Below are 19,537 nucleotides of genomic sequence, written 5' to 3' on the forward strand. Positions count from 1 at the left end.
ATTGAATACAAAACTTAAGATATCATTAATCCTTAATGGAAGATAAACCAGCCTATTGGGTTTATTTAACGTTTAAATTATTTTTTACTGGACTTAAGGTATGAAGATCTAAATTACAGACAGATCCGTTATCTGGAAACCCCAGGCCCCGTGCATTCTGGATATCAGGTCCCATACCTGTACTACAGTTAGGCCCATAAATCTTTGGACAGGGACATATTTTTCTCTAATTTTGGTTCTGTACCACAATGAATTTTAAATGAAACAATTCAGATGCAGTTGAACTGCAGACTTTCAGCTTTAATTCAGTGGGTTGAACAAAAAGATTTCATAAAAATGAGAGGAACTAAAGCCTTTTTTTATAAAACAATCACTTCATTTCAGGGCTCAAAAGCAATTGGACAATTGACTCAAAGGCTATTTCATGGGCAGGTGTGGGCAATTCCTTCGTTATGTCATTATCAATGAAGCAGATAAAAGCCCTGGAGTTGATTTTAGGGGGGTGCTTGTATGTGGAAGATTTTGCTGTGAACAGACAACATGCGGTCAAAGGAGCTCTCCATGCAGGTGAAACAAGCCATCCTTTAAGGGATACTGCCATGGGAAACAAGTCACATGACTGGAGCAGCTGGGAAACTGGCAATATGTCTAGCCCCATGTCAGATTTCAAAATTGAATATAAAAAAATCTGTTTGCTCTTTTGAAAAATGGATTTCAGTGCAGAATTCTGCTGAAGCAGCACTATTAACTGATGTATCATTTGTTCAACCCACTAAAGAGTTAAAGCTGAAAGTCTGTAGTTCAACTGCATCTGAGTTGTTTCTGTGGTAATGTCCAGAACCAAAGTTAGAAAAAAAAGTTGTCTCTGTCCAAAGATTTATGGGCCTAACTGTATGTAATAATGTTTTTTAAATCATACACCATGTATTTCAGAGTGATTGACTGCTAGGTAATATTCATATGCAGTATCCAGTTCTTTATTTTCCTGTATAAGAAAATAAACAGCCATACTTACTATTCCCAGCCATACCAGCTAACCAATGAATAGGGCTAATGGTTTAATGAATTTATTTTAGTATAGAACGTCTTCCCTGTTATTTAATCTTGGGCTCCGGAATGTTGAGGATTTAAAACTCCCAGAAGTCCTTTTTGTTTAATTTGCTGAGCATTTAAGCATTTTTAATGGTAGACATTGTATTGCAGCAACAAAAGTTAAGAATCCTTGAGTACATGAGCACCTTATATTTTTAAAATATAGTAGTACATGTATGGGATCCATAATCCGTAAACCCGTTATCCGTTATCCAGATTTCCCTTTTCTCTGTAATAATAAAACAGTACCATGATATAAGCTGTAATTTATCCCAATTAGAGGCAAAGATCTAAGAAGAAGTGTGGAACTAAGAAATGGTGACGTTGCAGCCGAGGCAGAACCTAAAACATTTTTTAGAATTATATTTATATAATATAGGGAACTAGGTTTGCCCAGGAGCAGTAACCCATGGCAACCGATAAGATGCTTGCTTTGAAACAGGTGCCCAGTAAATTCTGCCTGCTGATTGGTTGCTATGGGTTACTGCTCCTAGGCAAACTTAGTGGCTTTTATTACTTAAACCCATACCTAAATAAAAATTTGAAACCAAAAGGAAATTATAGGTGCATATGCTTTACATTATTTAGAAAACGAATGAATGCCTCCATTGACTGAATTATTTTTATTTCACTGAATCTGTAATATAAAGGCAGTACCTGTCTGCTTAATTTCTAGTTAGTGCAGTACAGCTGTACAGAGAAACAAGCTAAAAAACATATAGGAAATTTCTTCCAGGCACAAAGTGCCATGCTTAAACATTGTTCTTCTTTATTTGAGTCTTACTTTTGGCGTGCCTTGAGAGTGTACATGCTAGGCGATATCATTCTGCAGGCAGAGAGCCAGACGCACATTGTAAATTCTTTCATCATCAGACAGAATTTTGCGATAATGCAAGGCAGTGCCCCACAACTTACTTTTTTAAACAGACAAGATACACACAAAATCCCTTGCTAGAAGAACAAGACAGTCATTGTTCAGTTAACCACCCACTCATAAAAGAAAATGCTAACCTTTGTATTCATAAATCATCCCATGCTATGTCTGCCAATTAGCATAGGCTGGAGTTACACATCTAGAAACAGAATATGTCATGTAAAATGCCTCTCAATGAAAGACGTGATGGCATGAGCCTCCATCAAGAATTATCTATTTTTATCTACAGTGCATCAGCTTAGAGTTAGAAGTATGTGTTTGAAAGGAAAAGACCCACGAAATCGCCTATTACAATTAGTTTGTATAATTTTCAACATGAAATACGTTGTTTGCTAAAATTATTTCCTTTTCCTCTGTAATAATAAAACAGTACATTGTACTTGATCCCAACTAAGATATAATGAATCCTTATTGGTGGCATAACAATCCTATTGGGGTTGTTTAATGTTTAAATTATTTTTAATTATTTTTAAGTCAGTTTCATGCATGGAGACCCCTTTTATCCAACATTTTGGATAACAGGTGCTGTAGTAGTAACAATGCGTCGTTTTTTGGGCTGTACAATGACCATTGTAAATAGTGTTATTATTTTTTTTATGGGTAATAACTAAATGTAACATAATTGCATACCTCCCAACTGTCCTGTTTTTTGCAGGACAGTCCTGCTTTTGACAGCTCAATCTGCAGTCCCGCATTTGTACTGAAATGTCCCGACTTTCTATTTGATTTGAGCTCCTGCACTGAACAGCCAGAAAGAGATACAAAGTTTCTAACTTAATTGGCTTTTGGCAGAGACCCCTAAATAGATAGTTAGATACTTTTGTAACAGTTTTAGATAAGGAGGTCTCTTGGGAGAACTAAGACCCATATCTTAAAGGGCAATTCACCATCATTAGCAAAACTGTAATAACACATAAAAACCACAGAAATGTGTTCAAACTTTCATAACCTGGCAAATTTTGTAAAATGGAAATGGTAATTAGGGGGTGTAGCCACAAAATGGAAGTGGTCAAAAAATTTGCGCAGCAAATCTTTTTGTCCCTCTTTCTTTTTCCAAAATGTTGGAAAATATATCATTATATTCTTACAGTGATATATTTGTTAAATGATAGGAACTCACATATAAAATTTAGGCCACTTGCCATTTATTTAAAGCCACAATTTGACTTATTTCGTGAATTCTACATTTTGCGGGGGGGGGCACAGCTTGCACCATCGCTAAATGTCTGTAAAAGCTAAAAAGCAAAAAAAAGTAGAATCCTGGTTTAATGAACCACTATTGAGTCCTCTAAAATATCCAAAAAGGGAAATATGGGGAAAAAAAAATGCCTGTTAAATCATCACATTAAAAACTCAGTGGTGCTCATTTATAAACACTGGTCAAATTTGCACCTGGGCAGTAACCCATAGCAACCAATCAGTGAGTGGCTTTTTTTCAGCCAACTGCAGGTTGAGCAATGAAAGCAAACATCTGATTGGTTGCTATGGGTTACTGCCCAGGGGCAAATTTGCCCAGTATTAAATAAATGAGCCCCAGTATGCCATGTAACATTCATCATATTTATAATGCAGTGCAATGATTTTATGAAAAAAAATATTGTTTTAATATATGTGTTTTTAAATATTCCAATTAGGTAGTTATAATTGACAATTAGTAGATCAGATGTTCCGTCCAGTCAGACCTAATGTGATTGGAAGGGATCACGGGATACTGTGTCCAAACTTGAGGGTGCTATAGGTGTATCAATGGTTGGGCAGAATAGCTGAAAACGACATTGTTATATTGGTGCATATATGGCCAACACTTAAATAAATAGCCTCTAAATGCTGTAAATGCGTCACTTCAATTTAGAAAATGGTTTACCCCTATTCCATTGTAGCTCTCATGCCATGGAGTTGGTAACAGTCACTGGGTTCAATTACTGTACCTAATAGTTTACACACTTTGAAAAATAATAACCAATATTCAGTGACTAATGTATTGTTTGTAATCATTACACTTTATATACCATTGCTGAAAAAAACCATATGCTACCTATTTCTGCATTTTATGAGCTCTAGGTTTTCATGAGATATTTCTCATGTACCTTTTTTTTTGCAAATAATAAGATTTTTCTTTCCTAACCATTAGTGACACGGTGGGAAAGAGGTTAAATTTCACAAGTTCAATATGATTGTAAAGTTGTAGGCACATTGTAACCAGACATAATAAAGCTCAACTGTGTAAAGAAACAATTCCCTTCCGCCATAAAACAAACCAGGAACAATATGCCTTTTACAATTCAATCATTTGCAGCTCACACTTCTAGATAACTGCAGTATTCAAAAGAAGGTTTCATTCTCAGGAAAGATTTAAAATTTAAGACTACAGATACATTTTCCCACATTTTTTTCACTTTGATATTTTACATCTGTCTTTGTTGAGAACTGAAGTGGAAACCAGTTCCAGGGAATCAGAGTGATTCCTTACACAAACCTTCATTTCAAAAGTGGCCAGGTAATTTTTTTCCTCTGCTGCCTTTCTGCTTATTTTTGTTAGGTACACAATGTGATTGGGAGTAATTCTTTTAATGGGATTGGTTGTATGTTATTTATGGGTTGAATAGGTTGGAGAGTGCTGAATTAGGGAACACGGTGAACAAACATTTATATGATTTGTTATAACGTCTGCAGCAATATCAATAGGGATACCCAACTGAAATTAGGGAACTGATGCATTCATTAAAGCAGACAATTGGGACAATTTTTGCTATGTGGGCTGTTAGAGCTCAGGAGCAGCACTGAGATCTAACACCCCTTTAAATCATTAATGCCTGGTTCAAATTTCAAGTGGAGAATAAGGATTTTGACGATTCTTTTCAGTGCCAGAAACAAATGGTTAAGCCTAAAATGCCTCAAAAGTCTAAAATAGGACCTTTTTCAAGACTCTTGAAAAGGGTCCCAATGGGGACCAAAACGTCCGTTGTACATAGTATGCAATAATATATATTTATTTGACACTGCAAGACCTTAGTTCTTCAATAGCTTGAGGCCCACCACTTGGCCATTCATGCTCCAGATTCAGCAGAATGGCTGGAACATATCTGTATTATTTGAAAAATGCTAAAAAGCATTGATGTGAGATTGTTATTGTCAGATCTTGGGTCAATTTCTGTTCCTAACTTGTTCTGTATTTGAATTAGCAGCTGTTTTATCCAGTCGTTCTATTAGCCGAGGTCAAGTTAGGTTGAGAAAAACAATATGCTTGGTCTAGATCCAAGTTTGGACTCTTTTGCCCAGTGTTAAAAATTGCTAGGATTTTGAAAGACCATGTGGCACGGAACAAGTTTGCTTTTATAATCTTCAAACAAAACCATTTTGAAATTCTACAGCTCTGTGAAAGTGATGAAGTGGGGTTTGAAAAAAGTGATAAAGTATGCACAATACTGAAATCACTCAAGTAACAACACGGGCAGCCCTTAACAGACTTTTCCCACACAGCTCCGACAATACACGCCAATAACTGACCAGCAAAACTCCCCAAATGTTCAGTAGAAATTAGCCAATGAGTGCTGGCTGCAAACTGTGCTGAATTGTGTCTAGAGAAAACGAAACACTTGTGAAATCGTTTTGGTATTTAACAAAATAGCCTGGGAGAACCTTCCTGGAATAGCATACCCATTTATGTATGTAGCATGAAAGGCAATGCAGTGTTCATCGATGTTTATTACTCCAGCTGTAATTAATGCCATATTGTTCATTGTAATTTAATCTCTTTAAAACCTGGAAAAAAATTGTTGATTTTTAACAATGATGTTCCTGGGATGTTTTAATTGTGTAAGGTACATAGATAATCAATTTAATAGACAATTAGACTGAAACATTCAAAATGTTAATGTATTTTAACAGGAAGCTAAAATATGTAATGTGAAAGTGCGCCATGTTGGGTTACATTCTATTTTTTTCGGGTACAGAACAATCCTTTAGAGAATATTCGTATTTACACATTCAAGTGGAATCAGAATTTACAGAAGTGTGGGAACTGCCATAGTGTCACAGCCAGCTAGTATACTCTCTGTTGGTTGCATTCAGTGGTCATAAGAATATACTGCAACTGTTTTCTGTTATCAGTGGCGTAACTAGTTAATGCTGGGCCCACAGCAAATTATTTGTCAGGCCCCCAAAATGTCTAGAGGTTGACCTGTTTTACCAATATATATTGAAATTGTATATGAATTATGGCCTCATGGGGCCCTTATAACTCATGGGCCCCCCTGCAGCTGCAGGATCTGCTTCCTCTGTAGTTACGCCCCTGTCTATTATTCCTCTCTCTTTACTAAATTATAAGTAAACACTTGTAAAACAGTAGTGATGGGTGAATTTGTCCTGTTTTGCAGAAAAATTAGCGAATTTCCCGTATAATTTGCGAAACGGCGTTTCGATTTTGATGCCGGCATCCATTTCTGGATGCCGCCACACGCAGGCAAATATGCACCCGCGTCCAAAAAAACTGACGCCGGCGAATTTCTGTTACAGTTTTGAGAATTTATTAGCCACCAGCGAATCGCGGAAATTCGCTGTGAATACGCGCCTGCCGAATGAATCTGCCCATCACTAGTAAACAGATAGTTCCATGTAGACAAATGAATCTGTGACTTCAGAACTACTTAAGGGAAATAAACTCATGTAAACTTCTGTCTATGGACATATTTGTCTTTATGTGACATTTTTATATGATTATTAGACTTACAATTTACACACTTTTTAAGTTTTATCTTGTGTTCACTAGCCATGTACATGCACCTGCTTTGCAGCACAACAGAAAAACAGTCATAGATGATTGAAATGTTAAGTGAGGCTTTACGAGATCATTTTCCTTTCATCTGTGTCACATCAGGTTTTGGAAGGTGTAAGCGTTTCTTCACTTCGGTCTGTTTGAAATCTATTCACACATTTACTCTTATAATATGATACGGCAAATCAAAGTCTGTTTCCTTTCAGTGGAAATCAACAGTCCATTCAGACTAAGATCATAAGCAAAATGAGCTCTGTTTTCTAGCCTGCTGAGGACTTAAGCTTTACGGCTCATTCAGTGAACATGTATACTGTTCATGTCCATGTGTAAAACCATTATGTAAAAGCAAAAAAAATAAGAATGGACGTGAAGTAGGAACAAATGGAAAAGGAAAAAAAATAAATTAAAGATAAATAAATAAATAAATTAAAAAAAAAAAATATATATATATATATATATATATATATGTGGTGTATAGATACTGTACTGATAAGAGAATGCAGAATAAGAGAAGTGTCATTGTATTGATTGTAAAACCTGCAGTCATCTGGTTAATGTTTGATTGTGAGAGAAATAGAAGGTTGTATTACTCGAGCAGCGAGCCAAGTTAAAACAAAACATCACTATTTTGTTTCATAAGAAGAGGTATCCCAACACCTGCCTTCACACACCCAATGCACTTTAGCCCCCAGCAGAACCTAATGTACTATTGTATGGATTGCCAGAGGTAAAGTGATAGCCAGCTAAGGCGTTGTGCCCTACAGATGCAGCGGGAACAGTAAGATTTAAACCCATAAAACAGCAAGGTGCCATTGGTTTAACCCTTTGGAAAGCTAATTCAGTTCATCCAGTTTTAACCAAACTGCTCAGTATGGAAATGGACCACTGGGTCAATGGGAGAACAATAAGGGGCAGATTTATTAAGGGTCAAACTGAAAATTCGAATCGGAATTTTCCAAAAAAAAATTATCAAAACTCTCAAATTCGAATTGTGAATTATCCAAACTCGATTCAAGTTTTAATTCGAATTTCGAGATTTAGCATACTTTGGCCCTTTAAGAATTCGCCTATTCGCCACCTAAAACCATGTAGAGTTCATGTATAAATCATTGGGAGACATCCAGGGACCAATATGGACATGTTAGTAGCCTTCCTGACATTCGAGTTTCTTTCGAAGAACAAACTCGGATCGAGTTTAGTCGAATTCGATTCAAATTTGATTCGAGTTTTTGAGCTGGTAAAAATTAGTACGAGTTTTAGATATTCTATTTTTTTTATAAATAACCCCCCAGTCGAATTTCGCGTGTATTCGAATTTAATAGAATTGAAAAAACTCACATGAATTTGAAATTCGACCTTTAATAAATGCGCTTCTAAAATCTTTAATTTAAATGGGAAGTTTGTAAAGATTTACAGCTACTATAGATGTTAACTAATATAGTTCAAGGAAGAAATTGTTTACTTATTGGGATCAGGGAGAAATGTATTTTATTCCAAACTGGGTAAGTAGCTTATTGTATCTGAATGGACATCAAAAATGTATTTTGGGGAGGGGGTGGTTGAATGTCGGGGAGTTAGGGATTCAATCAACTAGCAATTTGGGGATTTCAATGGATAAATAAGCCTTCATAGACAATTCAATCAATACCAATGCAAACCATCATTTCAAGGTTTGAGCGCTGTTAACTAAATCAGTGCTGTCTGTTAGCTATATAGTGGGTCATTATTCTTTTACTACATTTGGGGGCCAGATTATCATAAAATAATTATGCCATCCAAAGACCAAGGTGTCATCAGTGGAGTTCTTAATAATTCTAGAGGCCATATCCATAACAAAGAGGGCCACATTTAGTCTGTAGGTTGGACAGCACAGTTCTAGACCATAGTGATAGCTGGAGAGCCAGCGCTTGGCTGCACATTTTCATTACTTGTGATTAGAGAAACTCTTCATATATATATATTGATATATATGTCTTGAAATTTGTGCCACTCAGTCTCCTAATCATGGCATCCCACACAATGATATGCTGTTTTACCAGTCCCTTGGAATCTATGATGAAACCACTCATTTATTTTACAATTTAGCACCACTTGTAAATGCTGCAAAAGAATTTGAAATTTGGGGAGATGATTGCCAATCACTCATCCTTGAAATGCTCGCTGTCTGCTGCAGTGCCAGTTCTAGCGGAGTCAAACAGACTTCTTTTCCTGGCACACATTAAAAGGCTGCATGTTGCTTCACAGAGTTCCAGAATTACAGGAAGCCTGAAACATTTACATTTCTGAGACAACTGCTGAGCTAGCGGTGCGATTTTCTTAAAATGTATTTACGTCTCTCTTTTTTTAAAAGTAACAAAACAAGACTGTTAAACAATTACCCCTGGCATGTTCGGTCAGTATATAGTCATGCTGTATTGAGACGAATCTTGTTTAAATGAGTTCCACATGATGAGAAATGCATTGACTATTTTTCTTAATTCAACCTTGCAGACGTCTTGCAGGAAATGACTTGACATACATCCCCAAGGGAGCTTTCGCTGGGCTCGGCAGCCTCAAAGTTTTGTACGTATACTAAGCATTTGTTGTCTATATTTCCATTTACTGTTCTCAATTCCTTCAGGCCACTAATTAAACTGTTATTGGGGGGAAAAAACTGGACATTTCAACTATAGGTGTAATAGTACATTTTTCAATGTTCTAAGATGTAAATCTTAGCTTCTGAATAATATTAATGCTGAACGCAGAAATTTGGGTGGAATATAAATTGTGCTGTTGCTGATCTACACATTTTAATAAAAAAAGACTTAAAGTGGGTCTATCATAAATAAAACAATCCATGCCGGAATGGTCTACTAACATGCATCATATGCAGAGAATAACCATAGATGGGCAGCTAATAAAGTAGCTGCTCATTGAAGCACAGTCCTGCTGTTTTTATTCCCCTTTATGGCATGGCAGCAAGAATTCACATTGGCAGCTGTTCACTTTGGCTACCCCAATAGCTGCACAACGTAGCTCTTTTCAGTCTTCTAAGATTTAGGATGATATATCTTCTCGAAAGGGGATCTAACCCCAATAAAAATATCCCACTGTGCCCCCCTAATTCTATAAAGTGGCAGATGCAAGAGAAATCACCAGGGAGAATGCTGCCTACCAACACTTTATAAAAGTTATTGGAGAATGTTGACTTTATTAAATGGCACTGTATTTAATCATCAGAAGGGAGAAAACATTGAAAATACAGGTTTTAGGCTAATGTCTTAAATAATGTTGGGGCCCCCATCTGTACCTTTAGCCGTTGAGGGTGTGAGGTGGGCACATATATCAGAGTGGGCATGAGATCATGGGCTCTTCTCCATTGTAGCTACACACTGTATATATCATTTCTTGTTGCCTTTTGTTGTACAATAAAATTCTTTGAGGAGGTGTTTTAGTGTATTGTCGTAAACATAGAAATAATCCTCTTTGATCTTTATTTCTTGCTCTTTTCTTATTTAGAATGCTACAGAACAACCTGTTAAGGCAGGTACCGAGTGAAGCTCTTCAGAACCTGCGCAGCCTTCAGTCTCTGTAAGTGCAGAATACTTGTCAAAGCTACTGGGTGGTAACTTTAGATGTGAAAAAAAGCTATTTTAAGCATAGTAATTTCATGTCTGCGCTCATACAGATGAAAATATATTGTTTTATGAATAATTCTCTATGGACTTTAGTAGTGTTATCTCTAGTCACATGTGCTTATGGTAAATCCAAGCATCCTTCAGCAGCTCTAGGAGTGAAGAATTCTACTACATAGAACTGCCAATGGGATTTGTTATCTGAAACCCGTTATCCAGGAAGCTCTGAATTATGAAATGGCCATCTCCCATAGACTGAGTTTTATCTAACAATTGAAATTTTTAAAAAATGATTTCCTTTTCTCGGTAATAATCAAACAGTACCTTGAACTTGATCCCAGCTAAGATTTAATTCATCTTTATTGGACGCAAAACAATCCTGTTGGGTTTAATTAATGGTTAGATGGTTTTTTAGCAGACTTAAGCTATGGAGATCCAAATTGCAGAAAGACTTCTTATCTGGAAGTCCCCAGGTGCTAAGCATTCTGGATAACAGGTTCTGTACCTGTAATAGAATCAAGGAGGCCCATTACAACCTGCCATGTATAAAATACCTGTATATATAGGGACATACACTGTATGCTTGGAATGAGTGGTTAGCCCTTTTGCTTCAGAGCAAAGTCTCTAATATGCACACCGTGTATCTTTCAGTGTAATCATTTCACAAAACTGCAAAATATATTTTCAGAAGCTGATCCTGTGTAGCTGATAACTTACTCATCTCACGTTGCGACCAAACAAAAGTGATAGTGAATTGACAAAGTTGCCTTTTATTTCTTTTTTTTATCCCAGTCCCTAAATATGTCGATATCTTGTGGTCTCGTATATCAAAACCATTCACTTAATGAAGTGGTGGAGAAGAAACCTCTTTAGTTAGTTAGTCAGCAGAGTTAAAAAAAATAGCTATTGAGCACATAGGAAGCATGACAGCTCTTAATGGTTGCCTTTAATGACTGGGAATCCGACATGAGATGGGATGATAAGCAGCAAGACAGAGAGGGCACTATGGCCAGGCAAACACCACTGCGACAAATGATGTCTTTGAGCAAAAGAAAACTAGGATTTCTTTGTTCATTCGAGCCGCGCTGTGCCCTTCAGATAAAGGTGTGCTGAATTTTAGTTTCCTGTTTCATGCCGTCTAGCAATTTTCTGTTCACCAGGTGTCTCCTGCATTTCTGATTTACACACGGAATGCATTTCTGAAACAAGTTAAACAATTAGGAAGACAGTGGATGGGGTTAAGGGCTTTAAGGCAACAAAGTAACTTTCACAAAGCTTTCACCCAAATGGAACCTTTTGTTCCCATCAGCATTTGAAGTCGGTAATGTTTTGTGTCCATTGTGAATTAGGATACATGGAGATCAGGTAACTTTCTTTAAAAGGCAAGAGCAGCTGTTAAATGGGAAATGCTGACAATAGTCGATACCTCGCCACCGCCACTATCTTGTCTGCTATTAAGAAACTAAAATTGCTTGAACCTTTTCTCCATTATAGAGGGAAGGAGCAAAAACATTCTGAAACACTTTACCTAATAGAGCTTGACTGTGGCCGACTCTGAAGCAAGTTGCTGTCTACAGTCATTCATTATTTTAAAGAAACATCAAAAAGTGAAAGTTTTAAAGTACATGTATAGGATCCGTTATCCGGAAACCTGTTATCCAGAAAGCTTAGAATTACAGAAAGGCTGTCTCCCATAGACTCCATTTTATCCAAGTGATTTCCCTTTTCTCTGTAATAATGGTGTTTTCGCTTATCCACTATTTAACCTGTGCCTTTTTTCAATTTCCGCCATAGCTCCACAGCAGCTTGTTTATATGAACTATAGTAGTGTTTCTGAAGCAAATAGATCCGTTTTACCAGTGCAGGGCAACACTACATGATTTTTTCATTACTTTAAAACACTTTCATTTTTTGGAATTACGGTTCTTTTAAGCCCTTGTTCTGGGTTTCAGCATTTCATTGCTTTCGTTTGTTTGTCTGTTATAAAATGCCTAGCATGTTTAAAAGCACTTCTTTTATAATTATTCTTCTTAATTTATATTACAACATGATGAATCTAGAACTTGCTTTAAAAAAAAAAAGAATTCAGAGGATTAATAAAGGCAAAAGCAGAGCATTGATTGACAAAGATTGCATTTTTACTCTATTCAGAATTTTGCAAACCAAAAACTTAATTATGGATTCAAGATAATTCACCAATGAGACTTGCCTTGCCTTACGTCAGCAACATTATTATGAAATGTTGGCTTTGTGGTATTACACTGTAATCAAACATGATCCAGATCAGTTGAGATTCTCATTGGGGAATTATTTTGCAGGATAACTTAGACACGAGTTCAGGAGAGCTGGGGAAAAATTATACTAAGTAATACTGCTTTAAGAATACAACCCTGGACTAGAGCTGTCAGCATGCGATAACCCTTGGAATTATGTTGCACTGGTTTTCTAGTGCAGCAACAACATAGACAATTTGAGCAACAGTTTAATCAGTTAACAGATCTGTCTACAATATGCCCATCTGAGGAAAAAGAATATTTTGGAAAGAACCCATCAGCTCCTTAAAAATTCAGGTAAAATGTGAGCTTAATTAGCTTGCTCATATTCATTGTTTAGAATACATGTAGACCAACCTTCTAACAGTTGGCCCAAAACATCATGCAAAAGTCATTACCTCAAATGAAAATTGTCTTTGCCTCAGGGTTAGTCTAATGGAAACATGTACTGTAAACATTTCAGGCTTTCTGTTTGCTGATAGAACTTTGACTTGTTTAGCTTTATTTTTCTGAATTTTCATTGCAAACATTGTCAGAATTTTGACGCCTACATTAGAACTGCTGGCGAGACCTTGTGAGCTTTCCAGCCATACAGTGTTAGATTGTCTGTATGGCCAGCTGTATTTCCTTAAAACACAGACTTCCTAAAAAATGTAATTGTTTAGTTAACCTTGCACTATTTGATTTTGTTTTGCTCAAGTTCTTCTCTAGTAGCAAAGGGCAATTTGTAACAATGAGCTTGTGCCCTGTATAATCCAGAAGATAGGTGACATCATTAAGCATGCCTGTATAATGGGTTTTATTTTTGTTTATCTGATAAGAAAGAAATTCATGAATAACCTGCAAAACAAAACAGTAATGATTTCATCAGTTTGTTAACTTTAAAGGAAGTAATTGGTTATAACACCTGCACTATGGTTTTGTAGAATAGCATTAGTTTCAGCCTCTGTGAGCTCTAAACCCCATCATTTCATAACCCCCTCCTCATGCTGAATGGTGCCTCAGGCACACAGTCTTGTATTTCCACTGGCTACACAAATCACACATGCCTAAGATACTGATTTAAACATGTCTAGGAGAAAAGAATGAACTTAGAAAGATTCTGAGATATTGATGGACTAAACAGAAAGCTACCATACAACTGAGACAGTATAGGTATTCCCCTGTACTAAGCATAATTAAGCAGAAAGATCTCAGGATAAAGTCACTCTTTGATGTGAAAGACAAAATGCTTCCGACTTTAGGCAAAAGAAAAAAAAAATAATCAGTATGCATGACTAATATCCCTATTCATGTTAAGACAAATCCAGTGACACATATTCTGATCTAATTTCTTGCCAGGACTAATGTCATTACTTAGTTGTTTCTGAATTCCATCACTGCTTAATGGGAATACCATAGTGAGATGCTTGGCTCCACACCAGAATTATCTTTTTCCAGTCTCTGAGCCAGACTTGGATGATGGTCCTTAGATGTAGAAGAAATATATTTTTGGAATTTACCACTGGCCCATTCATGGCTACATTTCTTACAGACAACAAAAGCCAATCAATGTGGATAAAATATAACACAATGCATGCAACTTATTGAGAACATTTTCTTCAAGCTCTTTAGCAATACTAATGTAATATGTTTTTTGGTTTTTTTTATTAGGCGGTTGGATGCAAACCATATCAGCTATGTTCCACCAAGCTCTTTCAATGGTTTATTTTCCCTCCGTCACCTCTGGCTGGATGACAATTCTTTAACTGAGATTCCTGTGAGAGCCCTTGAAAGCTTGTCTGCATTACAGGCTATGACCTTGGCACTAAACAAGATTCATCATATACCAGATTATGCCTTCGGAAACCTTTCAAGCCTGGTAGTTCTGTACGTTTAAACTGGGTTTGAAGTTGTTTATATGCAAATTGAATTATTTGCTTCAGAATATCACCTTTGTTTAAGGGAAAATATCACTTTGGGTGAATTATATGAACCATACTAAGTACAGATGCACAAATGAAATGTTTTGCTTTAGATACCTACCTGAAATAAAACAATGACTTCCAAACTTCATGGCCCCATTTCACCCACCCATTAGTGTAAAAGCACTTATTCTTATACACTCACGTGTTCTCTGAGCAGTTCTTTACTCCCTGCTTAAAGGGATTTCTCATCTTTCCATGAACAATGCAGGTTGCATATATTCTATTTCTCTTAATAACAGGGCACAAAGAAAGGACACAAATGAAAAAAATACTTTTTTATGCTGTTTTATATTTCTTACTGATTATTTTAATATAGCTTCCTTTTACTATTTATACATAGTATGTCACCATTCTCGTTGTCAGCCAGATGGGTAATAGTCACCTGTCCTGTACAAAAGCCTCACAATAAGTATAGTCGGAAGAGTAAGCGGAATGCTGGCTTCCTTACAAACTAGAAACCAATTCCAAAAAAAAGGAAGCACAGACCACTTTATTGTTAATGCAATGGGTGGATGCTTAAAAAGTATTCACCGCCACAAATTGTCATACCTTTTGTCTGCTTTTTCTCTAAGTAAAAGTGCTTGCCCTAGGTAATAATGCAAATATTGCAGACATGTGGCCAACATAATTATTTATCCAGACAGTCTAATTGGTACAGATATTCGTAGGCCCCTGTGGAAAATATGATCAGGTGTAGTCAGCCATACTGTGTAGAACCCTAACAGTTTATGCAGTTATAGGCTTGTGGGCCCAAAATCTGTTCCTTCCATGACCCTTGAGCAGATCATATAATGCATGGCCATCTTTATTCAGTCTGTTTTAAAGGCATACTGTCACAGTTAGGAAATTTCAGCTGTGCCATCCTAGTATCCTAGTCTTACACTTTTTTTGTGAGGGTGGGCAGCAGCATGCTAGGGCTCTAGCCCTTAAAATATAAGGCTTTGAACAAAAAATGTCTAGGAAGAAGATATCGGCACACAAGGCATTAGCGTTGCAGGGAGCACCCTGCTTATTGTGCAGAATGCAACGTTTCTGGGACATGCCCTTTGTGGGGGCGTTTCCCCGAAACGTTGCATTCCACACAATAAACGAGCAGGGTGCTTCCTGCAATGCTAATGCCTCGTGTGCCGATGTCTTCTTCCCAGACCAATTGTGAGGTTGCTGATCCTCTAATATTGTGCACCAGGCTGATCTCTCTAAGGGTGTGCGATTGTTCTAAATTGCTTATGTGAACAAAAATGTGGCATCCACCAGATATCCGTTCCTAGAGACAGCAGAATTTTCCAAATTGTGTTAGTCTCATAATTGGAAATACAGGGTCTACAGGAACAAAACTAAGCATTATGACTTAGCATAACAATGTAATTTACATTATGATTATTATAGTTTGTGAAAGCAACATTTTAGCCCTTTTGCAGGCAGTTTGGTGTGTTTGGCAACATGATATTTTCACGAATGTGTGGATTATACATCATCTCCATATATAGTACAATATAGTTAAATGGGCTATCATAATAATGATACAGGCAAAATACAAATAAAATTATTTTACAAAACGTAGTTCAGCATAAGGGTCTGGATATAATTCCAATTTCTCATTCAATTAAATCTTGAACATTTACTAGCAAACAGGGAATTCCAAGGAAACCACTGACAATCATAAGATAATGAAAACATTGCTGCTTTGACCAGTAAAATGAAACTGCACCTTCAAACTGTCCTGTCTAGAACATGTTGGCTTGCAGAATATTCTGCTTTATTTTAAATACAAAAGCATTTCTCGGCTTTCAGGAAATTGTATGTCTAGCAGGAATTTCCATCTCTCAATGGCGGAAATAGTCCACCATGTAAAATGTGCCGCAGGCAAATATTACATTTGGAATTTTATTTTCATCTCCTTTCTCATATAAATTCCCAATATGTCTTGTTGTAGTGAGTCCCACGAGGCACATAATAAGTCTGTGTAGCTTTTTAACATGGAATAACAACATTTCCTCTCCGTGTCCAAATAACATAACAGAGTATTTTAACACTTGACTTTAATAAGTTCTTAATAAAAGAGGCTGAGATTGGAAAACCAGACACAGTGTTGGATCGTTAATGAAGTGAATGAGCTTGTCTTTTCTCTAAGTGCTGCTTTTTTTTATCTAAATACTATTTAAAATGTATGTTCAAGGGAGAAACTATTTAGCTAAAGTCCTTTTTTTTGTATAATAGTTTTGGCAGAGTAAATCATGCAGCCATGTTATATATAAAAATAAGTCTTCTGTTTAGTAGGTCTAACCCCATGTGAAATTCTGAATAAACACATAGATCTTAATGTAGACAAAAACAGTAGGAAGCCCAAAATACCTAAAATGTGAGCTCACTAGTATCCTGATTTCTGTGTTCTTGTGGTCATCTGCCTTCTGCTTCATATGCAACATGCTAGTTTACCTCTTTATCAAAGAAGTGGCTGAAAAACAGAAGACATTAAAGGCATCTTATGCATTAATTCCTGAACCATAAAACAGCTGCCAATCTTCTTGCCGGAGGAACGTTCAAGTCTGAGGTGCATGCCCTCCAATAAATTCTTTGGCAGTGCTTGACTTGTATACAATAAGTGCATGCTTGAAAACACGTTTCTTTAGAAGCATCCATTGATGAAGTTTGCATAGGTTCACCGTGCGCAGCATGCTTTCTGACTGTGCTTTTAATGTTCCCCTGCAGCCATCTCCATAACAATAGAATCTACTCCCTGGGAAAGAAATGCTTTGACGGGCTCCACAGTCTGGAGACTTTGTGAGTTGACCTCTTATTTCTTTCAACCTTTTCACTGTTTTCATTGATATTCAAAAAAAGAAAAAAAAAGAATAAAAAATAGCTCAAAGGGCAAATGTGCTTTCTGGCTTGTCTAATTGCCAAGTGTTTGGTATGATTGTTCATATGATGACTGTATAAAACAAATCCTACCTATTCACAGTACCTCTGCCTTCTCTAGCCATCTGAACCATTATTCATGCTAAAGAAGGTCCATTAGTGCAACAAAAACCCACATACAACTATATACATTTCCACATAATTGCCTTTTCTTTGCTGGTGTAAACGAAGAGTATGTTACATGTTAGTACTCTTTTACCTATTAGCCCCATGGCGTGTGACTAATGGGAAAGTCAATACACTTGTTGTCTCTGTTGCTAATTCCATTAGAGGCTTATGTTTCAAAAAGTTAACCAGTTTACAATGCTTTATTCTTTCTGCTCTTAATCATATGATGAGCTCTTCGAAAGGTCTATCAAGGCAAAAGTAGAAACATTATACTGTATTTGTATACTTCAATGAGGTGCTGGAATTCAGGGAAAATAAACAAAACTTTTTCACTGTAACAGTATTTGCCTGTTTCTCATCATATGAACAACAACAAGGTTTTAATAAATGGCAATGTAATTGAGTATTTAAGGGATAAGATATGCTATAAATTAGATTATGTGTTAGATAGATTAGACATATAACTTTACGAACCTTTTAATAATGTACATACAACTGTTTGTTATGCTGGAACAGATGAAGGGACACTCACATAAAATGCTCTGTGCCAGTATTTATGTAAGTAATATCGATTTTCAGTTGCTGAAATGATTTGTCTATATTTTTTGTTAATTGCCTTGGGCATATGAAAATAGAGTCCATTACAGATCACCATAGGGGAACTCTCCAGCTCCCTGTTCACCTGTATAGGGGTTTTCAGGGTTTATTTATAAAAGGATTAAAAGAAAGCTTGCTCTATTTTCACCCTTTATGAAATATACCCCTAAAAATCCTGTATTGGTAAATAGACAACTGTGCAATTTCACTCTAGCAAAATGTGGTGAGCTCTGTTTTCATCCTTTGATATTTATTACCTATATATACCTTTGGAGGGGTATTGTACATTCTGTGTTATACTTTAACTGCCATTTTCCTTATTATACTCTTTCTGCATTTTTTGCTGTATACTTGCAGACAATAATCCCTAAATCTGCACATAAATCGAACTTGCCTTTTTTTTTAAAAAAAAAAAAAATTGCTATTTATAACAGTACAATTGTGTAAATGCGGCAACAATAACTAGAATTTATTATTTGTCATTTTTAAAAATCTCTATATAGGTCAGAACTAGGGGGGTTAGTGTAAAACAATATATTTACAACTGTGAGGTCAGCCTCTTATATTTCAAAAAGAGACATCACAGTCTGCAGAGGCTCCAACAGTAAATCAGACTTTTGTGAAAAGAAATTATACATTGTATACATTTTACACTTAGAAAAAACTGTTATGCAGAGAGGATTTCTGTGATTACCCTTGACACCTTCTATTATAGTTTGAGAAAACTGATTGATTAATACTCCATCAGTTTAATATACTGACACTTTAGATACATGCCTGTGCTTTTGTATCATTATTCACATTAAAAATGCATAAAGTTTGTTCCTTTAGCTAGGATAACACATTAGTTGCCCAATGTGAGCCTGTGTCTGGAATCTGTTTTGTGAGAGCCATGGCACACAGCAAAAACTGTCATTTACGTGAATAGAATCATCAGTGTTCTGGTTTTCACGCTAGTGACTGGCAGACTTCATATAAGCTGCACAACCACAAACGGGCATATCTACCCCATATGAAAAACACACCCCATCCGCATCCACAAAAAATGAGCAGTGGGTGTGCAGGTACACTCAATTCCATTTGCCATGTTATTTTTATCATCCTCTGTCCTTCTTGTCTGACTTGTTTTCAGTGCTGGCCTTTGACTGGCAATTTTTAAAAAAAATTAAAAAAAAAATCCTTCTATTGTATGGAAAATAGACACGTGGAATTTGAATACATTTAATATCTATAATTGGGTCTGTCTTGCAATCTGGCAC

The 19,537-nt window shown here is 36.4% G+C and overlaps 1 protein-coding gene across 1 annotated transcript in view; it reads left to right on the top strand.

Annotated features, from left to right (window-relative positions):
• lgr5.L (leucine-rich repeat containing G protein-coupled receptor 5 L homeolog) overlaps window positions 1-19,537 on the top strand; it is a 110,940-nt gene that overhangs the window by 64,639 nt on the left and 26,764 nt on the right. The window contains 4 exon segments of the mRNA NM_001199223.1: window positions 9,291-9,362; window positions 10,299-10,370; window positions 14,341-14,556; window positions 17,364-17,435. Of these exon segments, the coding sequence (NP_001186152.1) occupies window positions 9,291-9,362; window positions 10,299-10,370; window positions 14,341-14,556; window positions 17,364-17,435 (432 nt within the window).

Source organism: Xenopus laevis, chromosome 3L (genome assembly GCF_017654675.1).
Source record: "Xenopus laevis strain J_2021 chromosome 3L, Xenopus_laevis_v10.1, whole genome shotgun sequence".
In the NCBI taxonomy this organism is placed as follows: Eukaryota; Metazoa; Chordata; class Amphibia; order Anura; family Pipidae; genus Xenopus; species Xenopus laevis.